This window comes from Sipha flava, unplaced genomic scaffold (genome assembly GCF_003268045.1).
Source record: "Sipha flava isolate LNK unplaced genomic scaffold, YSA_version1 112_pilon_pilon, whole genome shotgun sequence".
In the NCBI taxonomy this organism is placed as follows: domain Eukaryota; kingdom Metazoa; phylum Arthropoda; class Insecta; order Hemiptera; family Aphididae; genus Sipha; species Sipha flava.
In genome coordinates, this window is record NW_020271731.1 from 420,875 (window position 1) to 445,513 (window position 24,639).

The 24,639-nt window shown below is 25.0% G+C and overlaps 1 protein-coding gene across 5 annotated transcripts in view; it reads right to left on the minus strand.

Moving 5' to 3' along the window:
• The window catches only part of LOC112689440, a 132,017-nt gene that overhangs the window by 97,239 nt on the left and 10,139 nt on the right, over positions 1 to 24,639 (minus strand). For 2 of the 5 annotated variants that reach the window (XR_003149127.1, XM_025563161.1), the window contains exon 2: positions 14,445 to 14,500. Coding sequence is in view for 1 of the 5 variants with exons in the window: in XM_025563161.1 (XP_025418946.1) it covers positions 14,445 to 14,487 (43 nt within the window). In the remaining 4 variants the exon portion in view is untranslated. Of the gene's footprint in view, positions 1 to 13,196; positions 13,224 to 14,444; positions 14,502 to 24,639 lie in introns of those variants that run through there. The other 3 variants (XM_025563169.1, XM_025563184.1, XM_025563176.1) reach the window with 2 other exon arrangements.

Below are 24,639 nucleotides of genomic sequence, written 5' to 3' on the forward strand. Positions count from 1 at the left end.
CTGCAAACTCTGCAACTGATGTGTATGGAAAAGAAGGTTGATCTGCAACATATATATTATATAATATCGGAGAAAGTATACCATTAATATCAGCAACGTTTTACAAGGACTATCCAAACTTGATTTGAAAATGATGGTCAGTAAGATAAGATTCGATTAGTAGATAGTATGTTGGGGGTAGGAAACATTTAAGTTTTTACAGTAGACCCTCATGCCAGACTTTATCAAATGCTTGGGATACATCCAGGAGTACGGAGGAACAGTATTTTTTCTTTTCGAGAGAAAATGATATGGCATCTACTAACCTATGTATGTGATGAGTTGTGGAACGAGACGCGCGGAAACCGAATTGAGTGTTTGGCAGGATATTATTGGAAGTAATGCATGGTAAAATTATTTTTAGGACAAGTCTTTCGAAAATGGTAAAATACTTATAGGTCTGTAGGAGGAGGGAATATCAGGAGGCTTTTTCGGTTTTGGAAATATAATTATAGTTGAAAATTTCCAAAGTTGTGGAAAATAAGTAGAGCCGTGCCGTGGGGGGGGGGCAATGAAGCCCTTGCCCCAGGCGCAAAAAAATTTATCGAAATTAGTAAATTATTTTATAATGCTGTTGTATACAACATTATACATAATAAATGGCTGGTATATATTTGACACGCGCCGTCAGCGATAAAACGCCGATAGTGTTGTCGCTGTTTTCTTGAAAAGCGTTATCGATGATATACGTGCTCCAGTCTTATTTTATCTTTGCTTTCGTCGTCTTATTAGGTACTTATTAGTTATTAATAATAACTAATAACTTATTATACTACTATATTGTATATAGCAATGTAGCTATTACAAAATTTATCTTGAATCCGCCACCCAGTGCCCACGATTAATCATTAACCAATACCCACAAGTTACAGCTGTACAGAAAAATATTATTAGCTGTAGTTTGGTGGTTTGGTGAGTTGTATTACCACGATCTATTGAAATACTTCAACTCGTTTAGTCGTTTAACGTTTTTGTAGAGACCAATAATTTAAAATGAGCGTTCTGTACTTTAGATCTCAATTAATAAGTTAAAAGTCGTATTTTATACATTATTATCAATCTAATTAAGTCGGTACATAATAGATTTATTTAGAATTAATACGTATGTATGCTCAGATTCCATTTTGCACATTTTTACTATAATATTTTAATTTATTGTAGAATGGGCCCCAGAAAACTATCAGGTGCACAAAATAAAAAAAAACTAAAATGTAAACAATTAGAGAATAAAATGTTAGCAAATCAATGGGGAAAATGGTTAAAAAAATCAAATCAATAAAATATTTCAACAAATTCGGCTAGTCATGTTAATGAAACTAATACTAATACTAATGAGGTAGTAGACAAAATTGAGTGTAATGAATCTAGAGAAAATCCCGAGAAATTAATACCTGAAATTGAAATGTTAAAGAAATTTCTATTCCTGAACCTAAAATGTATAGTGTAGAGACTGAAAAAAATACCGAAAATGAATCACATGTTAATGAATCCGAACACAAGGTTTTTCTGCCGATCAATTATTAACATTAGAATATTACAAATTTCTTGATAATATGATGGCTGAAATTAAATGGCGTTTTGAAAAATTATTTCTAATGATTTTGAATTTCTTTCCGGCCATTCACTATTTGAAACGTCTGTTGAATTGTTGAAAAAAGGTGCAGCTGACTTGGCAATAAAATACGATGAAGATATAGGTCCAGAAATCATTAACGAAATAGAATTCTTTAAATATCAAGCAAAAGTAATACTAGCAGATGTGCAAAACGCTACTTTTTTAAATATTTTAAATGCAATAAAATCATAAAATAGTACGAAGAATCGTTTGATTTATGTTATTAAAGCAAGAGGTGGGTTAACACGTTATTAATTAAAGAATAAAAACTAACCTAATTAATAAATTTACTAAATTATATTATGAGTTTATGGAAACTTTTTGGAGTATTTTTATTCAAATAATCCTAATTTTTAATTTATTAAAATCATATGTTAATTAAAAAATAGTCTATATTATTGAAATATAAAATATGCATGCTAAATTAATTTGTGGTACGATTACTAACCCCTAATATTTTGGACTTTTTAAAATATTTACAAAAACTTTTTTGACTGATTGTATATACATGAACATAAATATCAATGGACACGATTTTTTTTTTTTTTTAAATGTTATGTATAATGTAAACAGTCTATATAATATACGTTAAATCAATTTGATCATGTTACTTGTTCGCGTGATTTTTAAAGCACACAGAACCACATATTAAATGAACATTTAAAGAATGCTAAATTATTGCGTAATGTGTAAGTGGTTAAAGTATCTATAGGTGCATATGACATTTTAACACACACACACACACGGATGCGTGAAATGTTAATATATATATCACCCAATATATTTGCAAAAAAACTATCAAATCCAATGTCTGGCAATTATCCCAAAAGATTGAGATAGAAATAGTGCCACGACTTACTTTTTGCGTGACCTGATAAATTAAATACGAAAAGTGTCGACTATAGTCAGTTTCTCCAATTCTCAACTTTACAACTCAAACCATTTAATCGTTTACATCGAGTTCTTGATTTACGTTCATTGCAATAAAGTGTGTACAGATTGTGTTTTAATTTTAAAAATAAAAATACAAGAATTTAAAATTAAATATATTTTTATGACAGTGTCGAAATGGTAATTATAATTTTACTATAAAAAAAAAAGTTTTATAAAACTAGCTTTTAGTATAATATCGCAAATAAGCTGAAGTTCTAATTCGATATAAACGGTTTATTTATATTTTACAGTTTTAATATTATTAATTGTATGTTTGTTTCGTTCGTTAAATAAAAAAACATATTCTTTATAATTCATTACAACTTGTGAATGGTTATAATAATCGGCTTGTATTATAAGATATTTAGTTAAAAACTTTACTGATGTACCTACTTTGAATTGAAATAAAATGTTATTGGCGTCAGAATAATAATATATGAAAATATATAAAGTAGTTGTATACATTTTTTTCTTGCATATTTATAGATTATTTAAATTATTTAGCATTTACTTAAAACAAATATACTTTCTATAATGTGAAATTAATATAAAATATCAAGTTTGAATATTTTAAGTTAATAAAATATTATTATTATTTTTTTTTTTTTTTGGTTTAATTTGCTATGTATGATACCTATTATATTTTAGGAAAAACTTTTTACAAATTGTTCAAAATTAAATAGTTCAATTCGCATAACAACTTTCAAAACTCGACTTTAACACCTAAAAAGTTATTATAATCATTCCAAGTTTAAAGTACAAAAACTAACTTATCTTTCAATATTTAATTTCAGTGAGAGAAGATCATAAAATGTACTAATGATTTTTGAGAGCAGTTTTTTTCTAAAATATTTATATAAAAAAATATTTTATGTATAGAAGTAGTGATGGGCAGGAACGATTACTTGATAATTCCGACTATTAGTCGGTTTTCATCATGTACAATTATTCGACTAAAATGTTTAAGACCAACTAACAAAAATAAATGAAATTAGTCGACCAATTATTCGACTCAAACGTTTACCACCAACTAATATGAATAAATGAAATTAGTCAATTAATAACTATTCGACTAAAATTAGGAACTGATAATTCGATAAGTCTGAGAAATTGTAGTTGTTTTTCTATTTTAAACTAGTTAAAACAAAAATACCGATAATGACAATTACGTCATACACTACAAATATAAAATATATTTAACCCGTCGTACGGCGCACGGGGTAAATAATTACCCCAGATTTATTTATATTGTATATAGGTAATAAAATAATGTATTTAGGTGTTTGTCCTCCTCAGTAGCTTTAAATAATACACCTATAAATATACTGTTTGTTGTTTCATGTTATTTTTGTACATTTTGTTTTATCTAGAACGTATTAAAGTCGTATACAGTGTTATCTGGAAATTATTTACCCCCTGTTTTTGTTTTTTAGAATCATAATATTTTTTAATCACTCTGTATGCAGTAGAATCTCTGTATATCTCTCACAAGCACCTATTTTTAACTTATTACTTAGAAATGTTCAATAATATTTAGTCATAATACGGTGTTATCAAAAGCGAATATACTCGTAATATATTGGCGTCGAAGCCATATTAACTACAGGAAAATACTATTATCTTTTTTAAAAATAGACTAAAATTAAATCCGATCGAGTTATTCGATGATTCTTAAAATAAATATGAATAGCAAACAAGAAAAATAGATCAATGAAGTTCAAATTATAACAAACTATAGTGAATAATAATCTTGAGGTAAAAATTTACCCCGTGCGCGTAAATATGACATCCAAATGTGTGCGCCGTACGACGGGTTAATACCCAAAATTCATTTAAAACAGTTGTAAATTTTTAAATTTTAATTTATATTAATTTATATTGCTCTGAAGTATTGTTTAAGTTTTTTAAGTTTTTGTTATATTATCATATTATGTTGAATAAAGTAATTCTGCTAAAAGCTTTCAATCAGTCCAATAAAAACGAACTGAATAAAAATTATAAGTCAAATTATAAAAATTAAAAATAAGTAAAATAATAATAATATAAGTTAAATATAATAATTAGTCAAATAATAAAAATAAATCGAATAATAATAATTAGTCAAATAATAAAAATAAGTCGAATAATAAAAATTAATGTTATTATATTGGTAAATTGCGACAGGTTTTGAATTAAAAATTTATCAACATACATACATTTATCAACAGGGAGTTTTTAAATGGTTGAGGTCAAATTTACTAGAGCTGAACTGGAGCGGCCAAATGAAGATCCTTTTGAAACTATTTTTCTATCTTCAAAACCTGAATTTTATTTAATTATTTTTAGAACATTATCTTAAATCTCAAAATTAATACTTGTAAGAGATTTCTAGCAAATTTCTCGTGTAAATCAATATGAGTCATCGATTTTTGGTTTGTCCCGTGTTTTTAACGCCCGAGTCATCTGAATCAATAAATGTGTGAAATATTGATTTATACAAGAACTCTGCGAAATAAACGATGATGACATTTGTTTTTTGTTAATTAATATATATGATTAATTAACTCGGTTTTACATGATCAAATAGTAAAAAGGATAAAATAAAAACAAAATATGGGTCAACTACCTTTTGTTTTAAATAATCAAATTTAATATCATAAACTTAAATTGTTTGTGTTTAAACTATTGTAACTTATATTTGGTTTTTGGTTATCACTGTAACATCATTATTTTGATTAAATAATATAAAGATTTTATTTCGGGCTTATTATTGATTAGAGTAATAAATGTATATTGTTAATTCAATACTTAACATTGAATAACATAAATTTTGAAAATTATTAATTACAATTTTTAATAATGATATATACTAACGCTAAATACACAGATATAACGCAGATATGGTTTTAATTTTGGATAAGTACCAATTTATCTAATTTATCAAATAATTGGGCAAACCTAACTTCGTTTAAAACTAATCTTTTTGCATATAATATTTATTAGTTGGCTGAAAATTATAGCTTTAGTTAAATTAAAAAAATAACAATATAATATAAAAGTGGATTGTATATATATATATATATATATTTTTTTTTTTTTTGTGGTACTCTATTAAGAATAATAATTATAAAATTAAATTTCAAATTATAATTGTATTATAAATAAGACCAATTTGGACGCTGGAGTCAGACGTATAGTCCTTTTGTTTAATCATTTAAATAGTTATTTAAATTAATTGTATTTAATTATGTTTATTTAAGAGTGTAAAAACCGAGTTAATTAATCAGATATGTTAATTTACAACAAATAAATGTCACCATCGTTTATCTCGCAGAATTCTCATGCAAATCAATATACTACATCATATTTTTCAATTCTGGTGACCGGGCATTAAAAACGCGCGACAAACGCAAAATTTATGACTCACATCGATTCACATAAGAAATTTAGTTTGATTTATTTGACTTTATGTATACCTGATAACGATTTTTCATATTTAATTTTTTTGTACTTCATATATTGTATGGACATCAAATGAATGAAATTGTTCAATAATCAATTATTTTATTATTCTAATAATGAAAATAATAGTAATCCAAGTTCGTTAATGTATAAATAATTAAATATATAGTTTATATACAGGAATAAATAAATAAATAAATGCTTAGCCTGGATTATTATTACATCTTTAGTATAATATATACAAATATAATAAAACTCCAGACTAAGCTTTTATTTTTTTATTTATTTCTTTATATAAATTATTTGTTTATTTATCTATATATTAATTTATAAGTATTATCCATTTAATAATTTTTAGTTTTTATTTTATTTTGTTATTATTTTATCAATCCATAATCATTATTTTGAAAAATCCTTTCCCTAAAAATAAAATTATGCAAGCTATGTTATCACACTCAAATAAATTGAATTTCCATCGATCCCACATTCTCACATTGACATAACTGGTGGCTAACTACTAGACGAGCCAGCCAACGAAACAATAATTTCAACAATTTCAAGCAATAAATAATTAATAAAATAACCTTTCAAGACGTCCAAAAAATTAATAATAAAACAAAAAAATTCTGACAACATTTTTTGGAAGAGATATTGGTTACAAATAAACTAAGATAAATCAAAATCTTGCCCTCCTATAAACAGACCCGAAGAAGTAGTTGCAATTTGACACTCTCCTTTAACACATCTACATCATATAACCATAGAAGAGCTTTCAACCTCCAAAGTCTGTAACAAACACATCGTACAAGAATGACCTAAATTCTAAGTTCAGTAGCTTCAAAAAATTTCTAGCAAACCCTCCCACGATGAAACTAGTAATTGGAGAGTAAAAGGTAGAAAAAATGTTCAAGTTTTTCACTTCACAAACAAAGGTTTATCAAAGCTAATTTAAGACAAGTTTTATAACTGACAGCCAAATACCTGAAATGTTCAAATTATATAATTTTTAAGACTAATATGTAAAAATATTTGCTAGTGACTTTAAATGTTGAAAACTTATTAATTAAATAACAAAATATCCAAATATTTAAAATATTAATTAAAATAGGTATAAATTATCATAAAAAATATTAAATTATATTGGAGACATTAAGTACCATGTATTTACATTAATGTACGTACATGTATGTACATTAATACTAGTACTAACTAGTAGTATTAATGTACAATATATATATGTAACCACCCTCATCACATGTATTTATTGTGCCTCTTAAGTATAGATTGTATATTTCAAATAAAGAAAAAAAATAAAAGATCGTGCTCATAAAAATATTCGAAAATTCATGGGATCAACTATAAATTGTATTAATCATCAAATTAATTAATGACGTTTAAAAATTGGTGATAAACAAAAAGTATTTTAATATGAAAATTGGTTTTTATGTTAGTTCAATTTCATACTATTTACATACTTAAGTTAATAATTTCATGGTTCAAAAAATACTTTAATTTATTTTTTTTTTTATTAAAAGATTAAAATAAAAGAAAAAAAAGTAAGAAAAATTCTTAAGTCGTCTGAGATACAGGGATGAGATATTAATTTTGCTATATTTGTTTTTTAATTTTGAAACTTATATACCACTGCTTTTTTTCGAAAAAGTGATTCTGAGTAAAAGAGATCGGGTAAATTAAAGTGTTAAACTTTGCTGGTTTTTTATTTTTCATCTGTTTTTACCATTATTAAAAAAATTTCGTAAAATTGCACATTTTTAGTACTAAATAGAAAATATCAGAAAGTTTGTATAGTTGTGATGACCAGATAAATTTTTCTGGTCAAAAGCGTGTACATAAAAATAATATAAGTATTTGACATAAAAATATGAGAATATTAATAGTGAAGGTTTGAAATATTAAATTTTTGACATTTTTTTCCGTTTTTCTCAAATTTAATTTAAATACTTTTGAGACATAAAAAAAAAAAAAAAAATTGAACTCACTGAAATTACCAACTAGAACCCATTTTTTTAATTTAAATTTTTTTATTTGGAAATAGGAGCACTTCTTCTAGTTGAAATCGTGTACACAAACTCGCAAAAAAAAACATTATAGTAGAACCAATACATTCTTCGTCACACTTAAAATCTATAAGTTATGGAATTTAATAGTGATTCATGTAAAGTATGATAATTATTTTGATGTAAAACTGTGAATCTATGGATCCTATTTTTTATTTGTTAATTTTTAATTTGCAGACGGTAAATACTAGAAGAAAATTGAATAAACACTTGTTTCGAATTTTAGTTTTCATTGGTTTAGTCAATCACAATATTTAAATACATTTGAAATCATTTATTAGGTGTTTAAATTATATCTATTAACTTTATGGTTTATTAATTTATGTAAATTACTGCAAACTATAGAAAAACGATTCTAAACATATATGAGTAATGTTTATTTTTTGAAAATTCTATGAGACTTATTAGGTATAAATAACTAATTACGATTATTTATTAATAATTATTTTTTTATTATTAATTGATTATAATCAACCGCTATATTTAGTAAATATATAGTTTTATTAGTAAATATATTAAGATACAAAATCGAATGAGTAAATTTAATGAATATTTAACAATAGGAAAGATAATCTTGAAATTTATAGCAATCAGTTATTCTTACATTAATGATGCAAAACCATAGTTTTAAAAGGTTACTTTATATTTTTTCCCATTTTCCCTCTTTATTGACACACATGTACTTGAAAAAAATAATGTAATTTAATCGACCAGAAGAGCATTATAATAATACACTACTTGTACATTGCATAATACTATATAATAATATTGAATATAATTTCATCACATAAACCGATCACGATTTAATCTAGCGATGACCAAGACGATTGATGTCATATTATTATGTTTTTATTTTATTTAATGTCCTTAAATGTACGCAAAGACCTCCTAGCGAATAGAAGATGTTATAAACGGTAGATGAAACGTTGTAAAGCTGATCAGAATTGGTAGTACATAAATAAAGTACTAAGTATAGTTAGTACAACGTATACAAAAATAAAAAGATATTTAGAAGTCATTTTGTAAGTGATGACGTCGGTTGCTGACCACATGGACTTTAAAAATAATGGCGTTGTATCTCGTTGAACACCAAATTATAAATTATACATACATAAAATATATAAAGAATTTTTTTTTAATTAATTAATTACTATTTTTGAAAAAATAAATGGGTAATAGTTAAAACTTTTTAAAAAAAAATTACTGTTGATGGCATATCTGGGAGATGTGTAGATGCGGACCTAAAAACGAACTTTATTAATGCAATTTAGCAAACCTTACAACAGAATATGTAAAAATTTATGGGAAAACAAATATTACCATCGGTTATTTAGTCAAAAGAACAATATCCATTTGTATGTCTATATGGTCAATGTCAAAATCCAGGGAAACTCAGAATTCTTTTTCAGTAATAATTTAAAACAAAAGTGTGTCTCAATTAAATTCGTAAAGTGAGTTTTTGTTTCGTTAAAAGAAGTTTTATCTAACAAATGACATAATAAGTTCTCATATTTTTATTACTATTTTAAATCGTTCCAGGATTTATCGCCCAGGGGTCTATTTTATTCACCGTACGAATAATTTCGTATATTAGAAATGTTCTTATACAGACTCATAATATCATACATTGAGAAAACAACCCCAGTATACAATTTATCCGTGTTACGTAGAAAATATGTCATGCAAGTCATATTTATCAACTGATTTTTTAAATGCATCATATAACATAATCGTTTTTAGAAACGAAAAATAATATAAAAATTGCTACTGTAATTAAGTAAGAATCACAATATGAATCAAACATTACGCGGTAGATTTGAATGATATGGCAATTAACGAAGAAAATGTATGAAAAACATAACATAGGTAACTTGTATATAAAATATAGTAATAACCAAAAATAGAAAAAAAATAATGGTTAGTAAGTGGTTTTGCTAACCTTATTACTTCTTCCTCCGTGATTAAAATAGGATATTCAGGATTACAAAATTTCTATAGCAGAATAGTAGTACTGAGTAGTCTTGGAAACTAAATAAAATAGTACACACTCATCATTAGTCTCGGGATGTTGATAAGCGGAACACTTATGATTATTACAGAATAAACTGATACTGGATAATTTTTGACATTCGTACAGAATTTGTATTAAAATATTGAAATTGCGTTGCACTTGAGTAATGAAATCGAATATGTTTTATATATTTTAATTTTAGATTTTGGTTTTTATTATCCCTTAGAGCTTAAGGCCCTAGTGTAATACACCCCCTGCACCATTGATAAATCTGGCACTGACTCTGAAGGTTGACGACAATGTTTTATATTTAGTTTTAGACCTAATTATTAAATTTAAGATTTATGTTTTTTGTGTGTGTGTCGAAAATTGTTAGTTATTAATATCTAAAATGTGATAATTTCGAATGATGCACATCATTACAACATTATGCTCATTATATAAAAAAATTAGTAAACACTATGTTTAAACAAGTTCGAAAGTGTTGTAGGGCGGGATTTAAAACCTCGACCTTCACATACTCGTGTCATTATGTTGAACATGCATGGTGTTTATATATATGTTTTTAATGACCATCAACGGACACTGGGATCGACAGAAGTTTTTATTGCGAACTTTATTGTCCATTGTAAATGCGTCAGCCTTATAACCTACTATATCTTCTGTAGGTTTATACAGTATACAATTGTAAACTTTTTTTTAGTTAAATATAATTGTGTTGTAAATGTTTATAATATTTCTAGGTAGTTCTAAGGTCTAATATTCAAAATCACGAAACATTAAAACAATAACGACGAAAAAGATGTTTTTAACCCTTACGGGGGTTAAAATAATAATACGTGATCACAAATTCAATTTTATAATATCTTGTGAGATACTTTAGCTGCTTAGTGTGTTATACTAATATTATATCAAATAATATCCACCAATAAGTGGCACAGCGCAGTGGAATCATATTAGCGTACAAATTAAAAAAGATAACTTAATTAATGGAAATCTAAGACTAAATGAAAAAATACGGAGAAATTCTAGTAAATTTATTATGTTTAATATTATAATGTATTAAATGTTTTATAAGTTTATCCATCCGCGCTGTTCACAAATTTGCGATTAAATAAATCTAATAAAATGTATTTATAATACAAATCGTTTTTATGATGCCTGACTTTTTTTCATTGCAATCGATTTGTCACACTTTTCATGAACTATCGTCGAAAAATTGTGTTCAAAGTCAACAAATAACAAGTATATTAGTGTAAATTTCTGTTGATAACGAATGTGTGTCAGTATTATGGAGTATTTCGTTTGTTCAAAAATCAAAAAAATATAGCTGTATAAATCTCATCAAAACTAAAATCACATTATATTTATGGTAATCTATGTTTTAAAAAATTACTATATATGTATTTTTTTATTTTAAATCTCCTATTCTAATTGTATTATAATATAAAATAAATAATAAGATACTTTTCATGAACATATACAAAAAAAGTTCACGTGACATCAATAGATTATACTAGTCTAAACCTTCAACCCATTCATATTTTGGTATAGTTACTGTATAAAATTCAATAAAATAATGATACACGTATATGCTACTATTAACTATATATATCGATGATTTTGTAATGAATTATTATATTTCATTCACTGAATATCCTAATATTATAATATTATTGGCTTGAACACTTTGTTTTAAGAAAAATTAATTATAATACAGTAGAAAAAAATATTACTTTTATAATGCATATTAAATTATTACCTTTGAGTCGTAACTACATTTTATCAGTAAGAGATTTTTAATTCGTCTGTCGTCGTTCTAAAATGTTAATAACAATTTTAATTTGACCAGTAAACTTTTAAACTTTATTATTTGTTGTAAACTGTAAATAAAAAAAAAGTTTTTGTTTAACTCAACCCATCCAAGATAACTGCAAGTATAAATTTTACTAAGTAAATTGAAGAAGCAAGTGAATTAAACAAATATGACTATAAGCTCATCGTGAACTCATTATTTTAAATTAATAAATATTATCATTTAATTATTCAAATGAGAATTTTGCACATACTATAATATTAATGAGTTCAAGATAAAGATAGATTTAATCACCTTAAATGTTTTTGTATTAAATATTTAAAACATAACTACGTGATAATTCAAAAAATAATTTGTAAATTACTATAAAATGAATGCTAGACAAAGAAAACATTTATCAATTTTAATGATTAAATTTACTGTATTTATATGAAAAACAATTCTGAATAAAAAAAAAAAAAAACTAAAAAAATAGTTTTAATGTGGAAAAAAAATGTCTATCTTCATTACTTCATATTAATAAATAATGTAATACAAAATAAAATATAAATAAATAATGTAAAATAATATAAAACAATATATAAATAATATAAATAATGTATCATTTATACTTGCATTACCCATTGACATATATACTGACTTACATTACTTTTTATTACCCCAAATGATAAAAAATTGTCAAAACTGAATATCTTTTATGATTATTGTCAGTAAATATTTTTAATTTTATAATGGTTTATTTTCAAATAATAATAAATTAAATAAAACAGCTATTATTTAGTTAGAAAAATACATTTGAAAACACACATAAGTTATTTTTTTACCGTATATTATATTGTATAACGTTAATTGATTTCAGTACTGTATAAAAAAATAATTAATAAATCAATAAATATAGGCATTAATAGAAAATTTTTGGCGTTTTGCACTTCATCTTAATCTATTTCCGTATTAAATTAGTGGGCATTTTTTTTGTTTAAAATGAAAATTAAAAAATTAAATTGAACATGATGATAGTATAATAGAGAAAATAGTATGTAAAGCGGAATAATTTTTAACAGATTCTACCAAGATTTAGGTGGAAAATGTCTGAAGGAATTAAACGTTTTGAATTACATAAGTATATCAGCGAAGCCTGCTGTGGCGATCTTAGGATCACAGCAGCAAATGTAAATCAGTGAGACAACAAGGATGAATAAGTGGCGCTGGGGGTGGATGAACTCCGAGAAGAAAAGAAATCATTTAAAATCTTACTAAACGTACCCGAGCACAGATGTATATCCATTCCCGAAATCATGACAGTTATTCTCGGTCCATTAATACGATCAAGTCGGTACGCCGTTGTCACTGCTTTGAACCAAATGCGAGTGTATAACGACAAAATACTGTTGAACGAACGAACGTGTGTGCTTGTGCAAGACCGTTTCATGGTTTTCACACATATAGTACCAATTGCAGATTACTAATTGACAAAGTGATGATTTTAATGCACTAAATTATTATATAAATAATTCAATTATACTATATTCATCATTATCATTTCTATTTTTATTTTCTGTTCGAACTTCAGCATTTACATGTTTTTCATTACACATTCACTAGCAGAATTTTTTTTTTTTTTTTTGATTATTTAACATATAAGAATTGAATATCGAATTAATATTACTAATTATTTTTTAGTGATTATAATGGTTAAAATTGTAAAAACTACATAGAACCTTACAAAACTATTATTTGCTGGCACACATAAGCTAACCGAGAAAATTCCTGCAGTCTAATGTTAAATTAATGATCTGACGTATAGTTGGGTACAAGGCTTATATTGTGGGCACTATGTGTATAAATGTCATTTCAAACACTGCATATAAGACCCAGGGAAAAGCGTATCGCATTAGTTATGGTAAAATCCTTAGGGTCGTTATCTCTGACCGAAAATGATCACATGTAGTGTCACGGAGATAACAAGGTTCGACAATAGAAACAATAATAATAATCTTACAACGTGGTACTTTACTGTATATGTGATACATAAATTACAAATCTATTTGAATCTAATGATAGGGTAGATATTATAAAAGACAACGACACATGAGTCACCTCACAATATAACAAACAAGACGCATATCATTAAGCAATAACAAAATGATAACTTTATCACAAATCAATGCAGGCATAAAAAAAAAACATTATTCACTGATCAAACAATGGTTTCGTTCATTTGGAATAATTAAGGAACTGCCAAGTATTAATTATACTCATGTGCCAAATAAAATAGTATAAAATAATATAAAATATTTTGGGTTCTATAATACTATTTATTATTGTATATATATTACCTACATTTTTTTTATGATTCGGATTATTCTCAATGAAAACCTTCAGTCAGGTATTTTTATTATAAACAAGTTCAGCTATAATTAAATTTTTAAAAGTCTAGCTCTGATATTACAATATATTATTTACCGGTTTCGTTTAATCTAATAAAATAAAAAATGTAATAACAATACTGACCTTTTACAGCTGAATATTTCCTTTGTGACATAAAAATAACCATAAAACATCGTTTCCTAAAGACAAAAAAAAAAGAAATGACATTATTATATTGTATAAAACAAGTAAACAACAACAAAAATAAATAATAATTATTTATTATGTATTTATGAATTTAAATAAAAAATAAAATATATATATATATATATATATACGAACACTAAACATAAATATAAAAAGAAATTTCACGTTCAATATCTAAATAGTGAGATAAAAAATAACTTTATATATAATAAAAATGAATAACTCTGCAACCCATCTTTTCATGTAGGAAACTATGTTTTCAATTGAGTCAAGCGGTTTAAATATTTAGGGTCAGTTATACCTGAAAATAATGAAATAGCCAAAGAAATTCAACAAGGATATTTTCGGGAAATAGGGATTTCTATGGACTGGTAAAACTACTACGATCTAGAGCTTTATCAAGAGAGCTTAAGATACAGATGTATACTATATTACTGCGTCCAGTTGCTATTTATGGAGCGGAAACGTGACCACTTCGAAAATAAGATGAAAGAAAACTGGCAGTATGGAAGAGAAAAATCCTTTGGAAGATCTATGGACCGGTGATAGATAGCAAAAGCAATGAGTGGAGAGTAAGAACAAATAACGTGCTAGAATAACTCTTCCAGAAGCCAAATATATTGGAGATAATAAGGAGTAAAAGATTAAAGTGGCCGGACTGCTTGGCAAAGTCAGAATCCCTTACTACGTATAATATTAGAAAAAGATCCTAAAGGGAAGAGGCCGCTGAGAAGCCCTTGCATGAGATGGGAAGCTCTGGTTAAAAAATATGTAATCGCCTTGGATGAAGGGTCAGATTGGAAGGAACGAGCATCCGACAGAGATGGTTGGAGGGAAGGGTGTTTGACATCCCGTTAGTGGCCGGCTACCCAAAGAAGAAAAAGAAGAAGAAGAAGAAGAACTCTGCAAAAATTCGATAACAGTGATTACTTATTATATTTACAAATATATATATATATATATATCTTATAAATCAATTTTATACTAACTCTATATTATTTTATACTATTCTGGGTTATCAATCATATTGTTCTGTGCACATGTGCACCATTGATACGCATTAACAGAAGAAAAGAAAACTAACAGTTTTGCTTTTTTGATTCCATTAACTCAAATGGCAATCAATATTTAAATACTTAAAATCGATGAAACAAAAGTTATTTAACAAGTATTAAAATAAAAATTATTAAAACTAATTTAACTTATATTTCATGTGAATTAATTTCACTATAGTTCTATTTTAAATTTCAAAATTCAACGGTCAAAGTTGTCTTAAGATTGTAAAAATAATTATGACACAAATGATAAATTCCATGAATAGTTTCAGTGAAATAATTTGAACTATTGGTAGAGATAAAAATAATGATACACAGGTCATCCTATATTAAAATACAAATTACATTTTTCCGTTGATACTATAAATATTTAAAATATAAGTAGTTTTTGCACTCAAAATGATCCTTCATGGAAGTGTATTACATCAAACAATTATACGAGTATGTTTCTTGTTCATTATTTTATAAAGTAAGTATTTTATTGTTTATTACATAAATGATAATTTTAATACAAGAACATTTAACTTATTGGTTACGAGAAATAATTAAACAAAAGGAACAATGAGGCATAATTATTTCAGAAAAAATATCTTTTACCGTTATCGGAATGTATTGACCCATCATCAAATAATAAGACATTAACATTTTCATTGTAATTACCTACTCAATTTCTTAATTGTACGTTTCACTGACTCATTTGAGCTCACCATCTTTGAAACTAACTATCAAATATAAACAAAATCGTAAAATATATTAGTGATCAAATTTAAATATATTACTTGAATATTTTTAAAAATAACTGATTAAAATAAATAATGTAATGAAAAGTATACAGTTAAAAGCATATGGTTTTTACTAATAGTCAACCCCATCAATTCTTGTGGATTTTGTATTTATTTTTTTAACTGAATAAGTATTTTTTTTTACGTTACATGCGATGTAACCTTCAATATGAATAATTAATTTAGCTTTTGATATACATGTCTCACAAACCATTCATTTGTTATTGTTGAAATATGAGCATTAAAATTGTACATATATTAATGATATGATATAACTAATGAATGATTCGTATATTAATAAACATTTATGATGTTATACTTCTGACGTGTTTAGTCTCTGATATACTTCATAACCGTACGTCTATCTTACAAAACACAGAAAAATTGAATTTTTAACAACCGATTATCATTCTATTTTAAGCTGACTTCTGACCACGTTTCACATTCAAATTCCTCCTAATTTTTGGCCCGTCCCTAACTAAATACTCAAATTATTAAACTATTTTCTTTATGCGTTCCGACGTCTGATGTTTCTTAACAACATAAACAATTAACTTTTTCTCCAGCATGTTTAGGTAAGTTTAGTCTAAAATATATCATGTAATAATATAAACATTTTTAATATAAGCTGTTTTGATAGAATTTATTAATTTGCAGGAATGCGAGAAAAATGTTTAAATAAATATTTTATACCATACGAAACAGCGCAATTAAATTTTTTTAATAAATTAAGGTATATATTAAAGTAATTCCATCAAATACTATTTTTTTTATTTTTAGGTTTTTAAGTATAAACCATACTTTTAGTTATAAATACTTAACTAATCAAACTTCGTCCAAGTAATTAGCTTAATCAATAAACAATTGATGATTAATTAAGTAATTTATATTCACTTATATTCTCAATTACGAATTATTATTAAACAAGCTTAAATTTATAAAACGTATATGATGATTTTTAATTTTCCTTTTATTCATAATTGTTTTTTAATAATTGGAATTAATACAGTTAGATTTCTTTGGCAAAGGATCATTGAAGTATGAAATATATTAAATTTATGAAACTTGCTTAAAATTCGATTGTTTATTTCAAACTATTTGAAAATTAGATGTATAATTTCCATGATCATGATAAGTAATCAATAATTTTTTAGGTATCATTGAGTATATTAAAAAAATCAATTCTCATTTAAGAAAATCTACATTTCCAAATAATGTTTATGTATCAATAACAATTATAAAATAACCGTAGAGGTATATTCATATCACTAACTGTTCTTTATTATTGTATGTATACTTCAATATAATATGAAATAATGAAAATAAAGAATTTATATAAATAATTTATCGTATATATTTAGTACTTATTCATGGCAGTTCGTTTTATAATCGAATAAGTAATCATATTTATGACGAAAGTGGTGCGCAAAATAATCACGTTAATATCAATGCTACAACACGTTATTTATAACGAATAATTATTATGATTTTATGTGTTATAGTAATTATTCTCTGGTAGATTACTCTTAATATTTAAAAATAAAAAAAATAAAAGCAATTATGAAAATAATTTTGAGTTATAATCATGTTTTAATGGTTAAAGAAAAATTACGATATGTTCAAAGATATAAATTATTCAAATAATGATATTATAATATGATACATTTTGAAAACCAATAATTAATTACACACTCTACTGATTATTATTATAATGATCAGATTTTATGATTGAAAAAGCTTGTTTAATATACATTATATAAACTTTAAAGTTATTGAAAAACATTTTTGACTTTATATCCTACAGTATTAAGTAATTATTTTAATTATAGCTTAGAATTTTGAGAAAATTATTTTAAATTGAGATAAGTACAAAGTATAGTGTGATAATGAAACATCGTTTATCTTTTTTTTTTTTAATAGAACACATTATAAGTTAAAACTTTTTAATATAATACATAAAACACATTAATTATGTTTTATAGCAACAAATTTTAGAAAAAATGTTTTTATTTATAATTTAAAATATTTATGCCACAGCCAAAAATAGGTTATTGAAATTTATTGTTGACTTCACCCGACTTTACCCATTAATATAAATGCTTATTTGTATGTTAGGTAAGGTTACTATAGGCCAATAAAAAAATTTATTGTAGTAGTTTTGTAAATCCCATATAAATCATACAATATTTGTTTAGTGGTGTTAGGAGGAACCGAAAAACGTCTTTTTACTTCATTCTCTGAGTCACCCATGAAATATATTTGTAAAAACTTTGGTTCTTATAAATTATTTTGTAATATAGAATCAGCCAAATGGTAAACTTGAGCTTGAACTTCAAATGTTGACATAAAATGTCCAGGTCTAATTTCTGTTGCCCCAAATCGTGTTATTTGTAAAGCCGATTTATACGCTCGAACCGTGTAAAAAAAAAAATGTTTTTAATCTCGATTAAGACAATTGTAGATACTTTTTAATGATTCAGGTGGATTATAACTTCAATTTCTTCTAAAAAAAACTTTTCCACCTGAACAGCAAATACCTGAAGGTTTTTTGATTATTTTAATGCATTCTTAATTTATATTATAGCTTACGCAAATAAAAACGTGTTCTTATCTAATTATTTAAACAAAATAAATATATACATAAAGAAAAAATCGTAACCAATCACCGGACGACCTATATTAAGTACTGATGTGATGGTTTTAGTAGTTTGGGATGAGTGAAGACCGGATTTGATTGTTGGAGAGCACACGTCTATGTGTTTTTGCTATGCTGCGCCGTAGGGTATTGAAAAATGAGCAATTATAAATAGATAATTGCTCAATTAACTTAAATAATTGAAATTCAGCTTCAAGCCTGCTCCGTAATGTACTCTTTTATTGAAAAAAAAAAAAAAGTCGAGATAATCGGGTGAATAGTTTCAGAAAATATACGCAACAAAGATTCCATTTTCAAATTTTTACATAAAATGTAACTTCAAGTTGAAAAAAATATAATTGAACATTATGAAAAAAAAAAATGTTATGAGTTTTAAGCAATTCAATGAATCTGTTAAATTGAAAAATCGTTCCGTGAAAAAATATAAATGTCTAGTCTTATATGAATAAAATCAATTCTACATGTTTTTCATCTCAATGGTATTAAAACTATTACAGCTATTGAACTAACATCATTTAAACATAGAAAGAGCAAAAAAAATTAAAGTTTATAACTGTAAAATAACTGTTAAAATATAACTGTTGAAAATAAATATTTTTCCTTCATCAATTATCACTTTTTGGACAGATTATTGGTGACAACTGTAAATGGTGTAACACCTTTCAAATATTGCATGGGTTGTTCGGACGGATGTGTTATAGTGGCATTATTTGCGCAAATATTAAGACGATGATGATTCATTTAATTAAAAAAATAAACAATTTTGTAAAAAGGTCCAAGTTGAATTGAACATGGAATATTTTATCTAAAAATAATTATACCTGAAGTGTATGGTATATAATATTATTGATTATATTTACTATTTAGTATAGTATTTATGGTGTTAATATCTAATGAATTTCATAGTTTTGTATACTATACAAAAGATTCAAAACAAAAAATTAATTGTTATTAACTATATATTTAAATATTTTTTTATTTTTTAAAATATTCTAGGTTTTTTAAGACTATTACCGCTTCCGCAATCCTCTTCTATATATTAAAATATGAGCTGCTTAATTTTTTTTTTTTTTTTTGTACCAGGATCATTTTACAAAATACATGGTAGGTAATGTCTTAGCGTATTATGAGTGAAATTAAAATTACTAATGTAGTTGTCAATAACTATTTTACAGTTATCCCACTTATACTTATCCTCAAAAGAAAATTAAAGAGTTCTATATTTTATTTAAAAAATTCAAGAAATTACAAATTGAGATGTTATGACAAAATAATAAATGTATATCCGTGAAACAAATTTTGACCAAGGACAATTTTTCTATAATCTCTCGAGGCTCAATACAATATACGAGTATATACGTATAATAGCATTAGTACACTATATTCCACGTAAACCCAATTACTCTCCATTTGTTCTCCTGGAATATTCGTAGAAGTATTACAAAGATATATGTTTAAAATTAAATCTTATATTTGTTAAGGTCATATATATATATATTTAATGAGAAATATTTTAAATTAATATAATAATTTTATGAATTTTAACACTGACTAAAACTAAATAATATTACAAAATATTAGAAGTTATCATATCGTTTTTCATTATACTTGGATTTTTATTGATACTAATGATTGTTTTAAATTATTATTACAATTCTTATTAATTGGAACATTCGATTATTTAACAATAAACAAATTCATGCATTATTTAAAATATTTGTCCAAATATTTAAATCAATTTATATGATCATATTATGAGTGATGATATAAAGTTGATATGTAGTGTTGTGTTCACGGCATTTTTGAATTATACAACAGAACCGCTATAACTTTATTACGATAGGTTGAAATAGAGGACGGTTAATGTTGCCATCTGCAAATGACTCAGATAAACTAATATGTATTGTTTTCTTGAAACGGAGAAGAGGATTTGATGCACTCAGTTTATTACTCTGCTCATCTGCACATGGTCTGTTTTAAAACTACCGCATTATTGTATATTGTATTTCACTAATAAATCTTGGCTGGAATATAAATTTCCACATAAAAATTGCCTATTCATAATATGTACGACATAAAGATACGGTCGCTACGAGGACGAATATATATTATTTCTTCTAAAGAACGTACTCGAATATTACGCCCAAATAATGGCAGGCTCTATACTGTATTTGATAGGTAACAATTAAATTGGGTTTTATTTAAACCATAACAGCAAATATTTTTAAGCCAATAATTTCCATTGTTACATGGCATACATTTAAATAACAATAAAGTCGAGCACAATAATACATAGGTAAATTTAAAACTGGCAAACAATACTTTTTTTTATTCGCAATTTATATTTACTTATCACACAATACATTAATAATTTTTGAATGACGAGAAGAAGACGTCACCCATTGGCAATACTCTGTGAAAATGTCTGAAGAAGAGAGTTGGTACTTTTATGGCACCTAGATTCGTTACCTAGAATTTTTTTTGAATAAAAGATTAATGATGATGTGATTTGAATGAATACTCCAATTTTTGTCTTTTTTTTCTACAAGTTTAGTATGAGCGTAACAAGTTCATTTAAAGTTGGAATGCAAATATGAGTCATTGGTGATGTAACAGCGATCTCCTGATATTTAACGTTCGAATTTAGACTGTAATGTTTTAATGTTAGATGGTTTGGCTGGTCCCCAAAGTTGAATACCGTAGTATTACACTTTGAAAAACAATGTAGATTGTTTTTTGAGTTTGTAAGGAGAGCCTAAAGGGAATTAAAAGTCTAAGAAAGTAAAGTCTGATATTGAGAGCGTTAAGTTTTTTCGTGGGGAAGAAGACTAATATTACATATTATAAAGTTACTGAATTCAAAAAAATATTTCTTATAACGATTACAAATATTGATTTTTAGTTTTTTTTTTCAAAAATTAATTTTAATTATTTATCTTATGATTATTTTATTACCTTAAATAATCATCTAATTTAACATTAAATCAAAATACTAATCATATTAAGTTATAATTGAACAATAATCTATGTAGTAAATTAATTCAGTATATCTGTAATTTTATCAATGTAAATATGTAATTCAGTAACATGGCAAAATAATATGATACCACCTCTCTGTCAAATTAAAAGATGGTTGTGTAGGTACTTGGGAGGTACCTCTACTGTAATTAAGTGACTCAATTGCATTACTTCAATTCGACCTAATAGTTAATATAAATGGAAATAATATAATGTTTGATGGGCACTGCATAAATAATTAAATTAAATTTATTTTATGTTATTTTATTCAATATTATTAAAAGTACTTACAATTATTGGTAAAAATTAAATAAATAAACTACCAGAGATCAATAATTTTTAGTGTATCACTGAAAAAATAATAAAACTTCATATTAAATAATAAATAAAGCTGTGGATTTTATATTATAATGAAAATAAAAGTGTTAATGTCTATAAAATGTGATATAATTTATAGGTACTACAGATGAAGAGACCATTAATAACATTTTAGACAGGGTACTGATTATATATGTTAAATCGTACAAAATTAGTTCTATTATAAAAATATCTATACATTATAGAAACATATTTATTTATTTATACGAAAGAGTAATTTAGACTTTTACTTAGGTAAATGTTTGTTTTCAGAATAGTACATAAATCGCAAATGTATTATTTTATAAAACCGTGCAAACGTATATCAAATGATGAACAGAAATAATAAAATATAATATATTTAATATAAATCCTTAACCTTAATAACCTTAATAATTTAACCTTTTAATATAAATCACCGATCACATTAATAATCACTCTAAAAACAAATTTGGTAGATATATGTATACACACTTAGTTTTTAATTTTTAACTGTTTCATTTTCTTAATATTTTCACCAAATAATTATTCAAACTTGCTCAATGCATGTATAATAACATTCAAATGTTATGATTTTGTGATGAAAAATAGCACAGAAACATACTACCAAATACGCCACAATTTCCAGTACAATAAACAGTTAATTTTGTCTTTTATGATATTTATTAATACATCGATTTTATATAAACATACATATATATATATATATATATATATATATATTTGGATTGCATAATTAGTAAACATTAAGACTTAGAACGTGTACGTATCAGTAGATATTTGATATTTGTAGTCACCTGGAATATATTTTGTAATTCATTTGGGAATAGTAGTTTTAATTTCAATAAAAGTCAAATTATTAAATTATATTAATTAAATAAATAAAGGTTTTAGTGCTACTAAAAACTGTAGTAGTTGTACCTATAATTTATAATTATATTATAATAGAACCGTTTTAATTATTTTATTTATCAATTATTAATTATTATAGTTATTGTCTTAATAATTTTTAAAATATGTATTAACTAAACAGTATTATTTTTTTATTTTATTCAATTTTGAACGAAGAAGAAAAATCATCTAAGTTATCTACCAAATATTCGTTCAAATAATAATGTATATATTATAATATAATAAAATTTATGTATTAAAATTGAAATAACGTGTTCCTAAGACAATATAATATTAACTTCATAGTTGCAAGGTTAATATTAAGTCAATGTTAGTATCAATTAATTTAAATCGTCCAATAAGGTCGACTCATATACAATGTTAAGAATTAATGCATATAAATATTCTATGAAAAATATTATAAAATAACATAAAACATTGAACATTTACATTATTATAATCGTACAAAAATCGTCTAAAAGTAACTGACATTCAAATAAAATTTTTCATGCGTCATTGTATTCATATATTATACATCCTACACTTTACCTATGTTAAATACAAGCTACCAGAGTTGTATTGTAAAATGTTTATCAATCATGTCTACGATGTTAAAATAATTTATATTTTAACAACATTTGAATTATAAATATACGATAGGTACGGTGGAACTTTCAAATAAAAATGTAACATACTAATTTATGAACACACAAAAGTTACTTTATGTCTATTACTAATTGGATTAGTAAAAACACTCATAACAATTAAGGTATTCAAATGAAATTATAGTTGTGTTTAATTAGTGGATAATTAAATGGATCCAAAAAAATGCACATACATATTATTTAAAATAATTTATTAAACAAATTATTTTAAGTAGGTTTGTGTATCAAATATATTTTATTTTGTGACTGTAAACGAATCTAAAGTTGCACAAAGCGTCAAAAAGCCATTTTTTTTTATAATTTTTTTTCTTCATTTCAATGTACCATAAGCGAAATAAATTAATCAGAATAGAGCGTTTATGTGGTAGGTATTAAATATTATAAACTAAACAAACTTGATAAGACGTAAATACATTTATATTTGAAACATTGTAGTACTAGTATCTAAAACACGTAAATCGAAAGTAATAAATTTTCCCATTGCAGTTGGCAATCGAAGATGAGTTTTAATCGGCCACATCGATGTACACTTTTAATGCCAGCAAATATATTTTTCATCTGGTGCAGTAGGTAAAAAATCTTTTGTTTCTCATAAAAAATAATAGAAACAAAGATGGAATTTCAATATAAAAATATAAATATAATATATTTTCTATTTTAATTACTAAAATTGTATTTTTTCATCAGAAATAAAAGCCAAATAAAGTA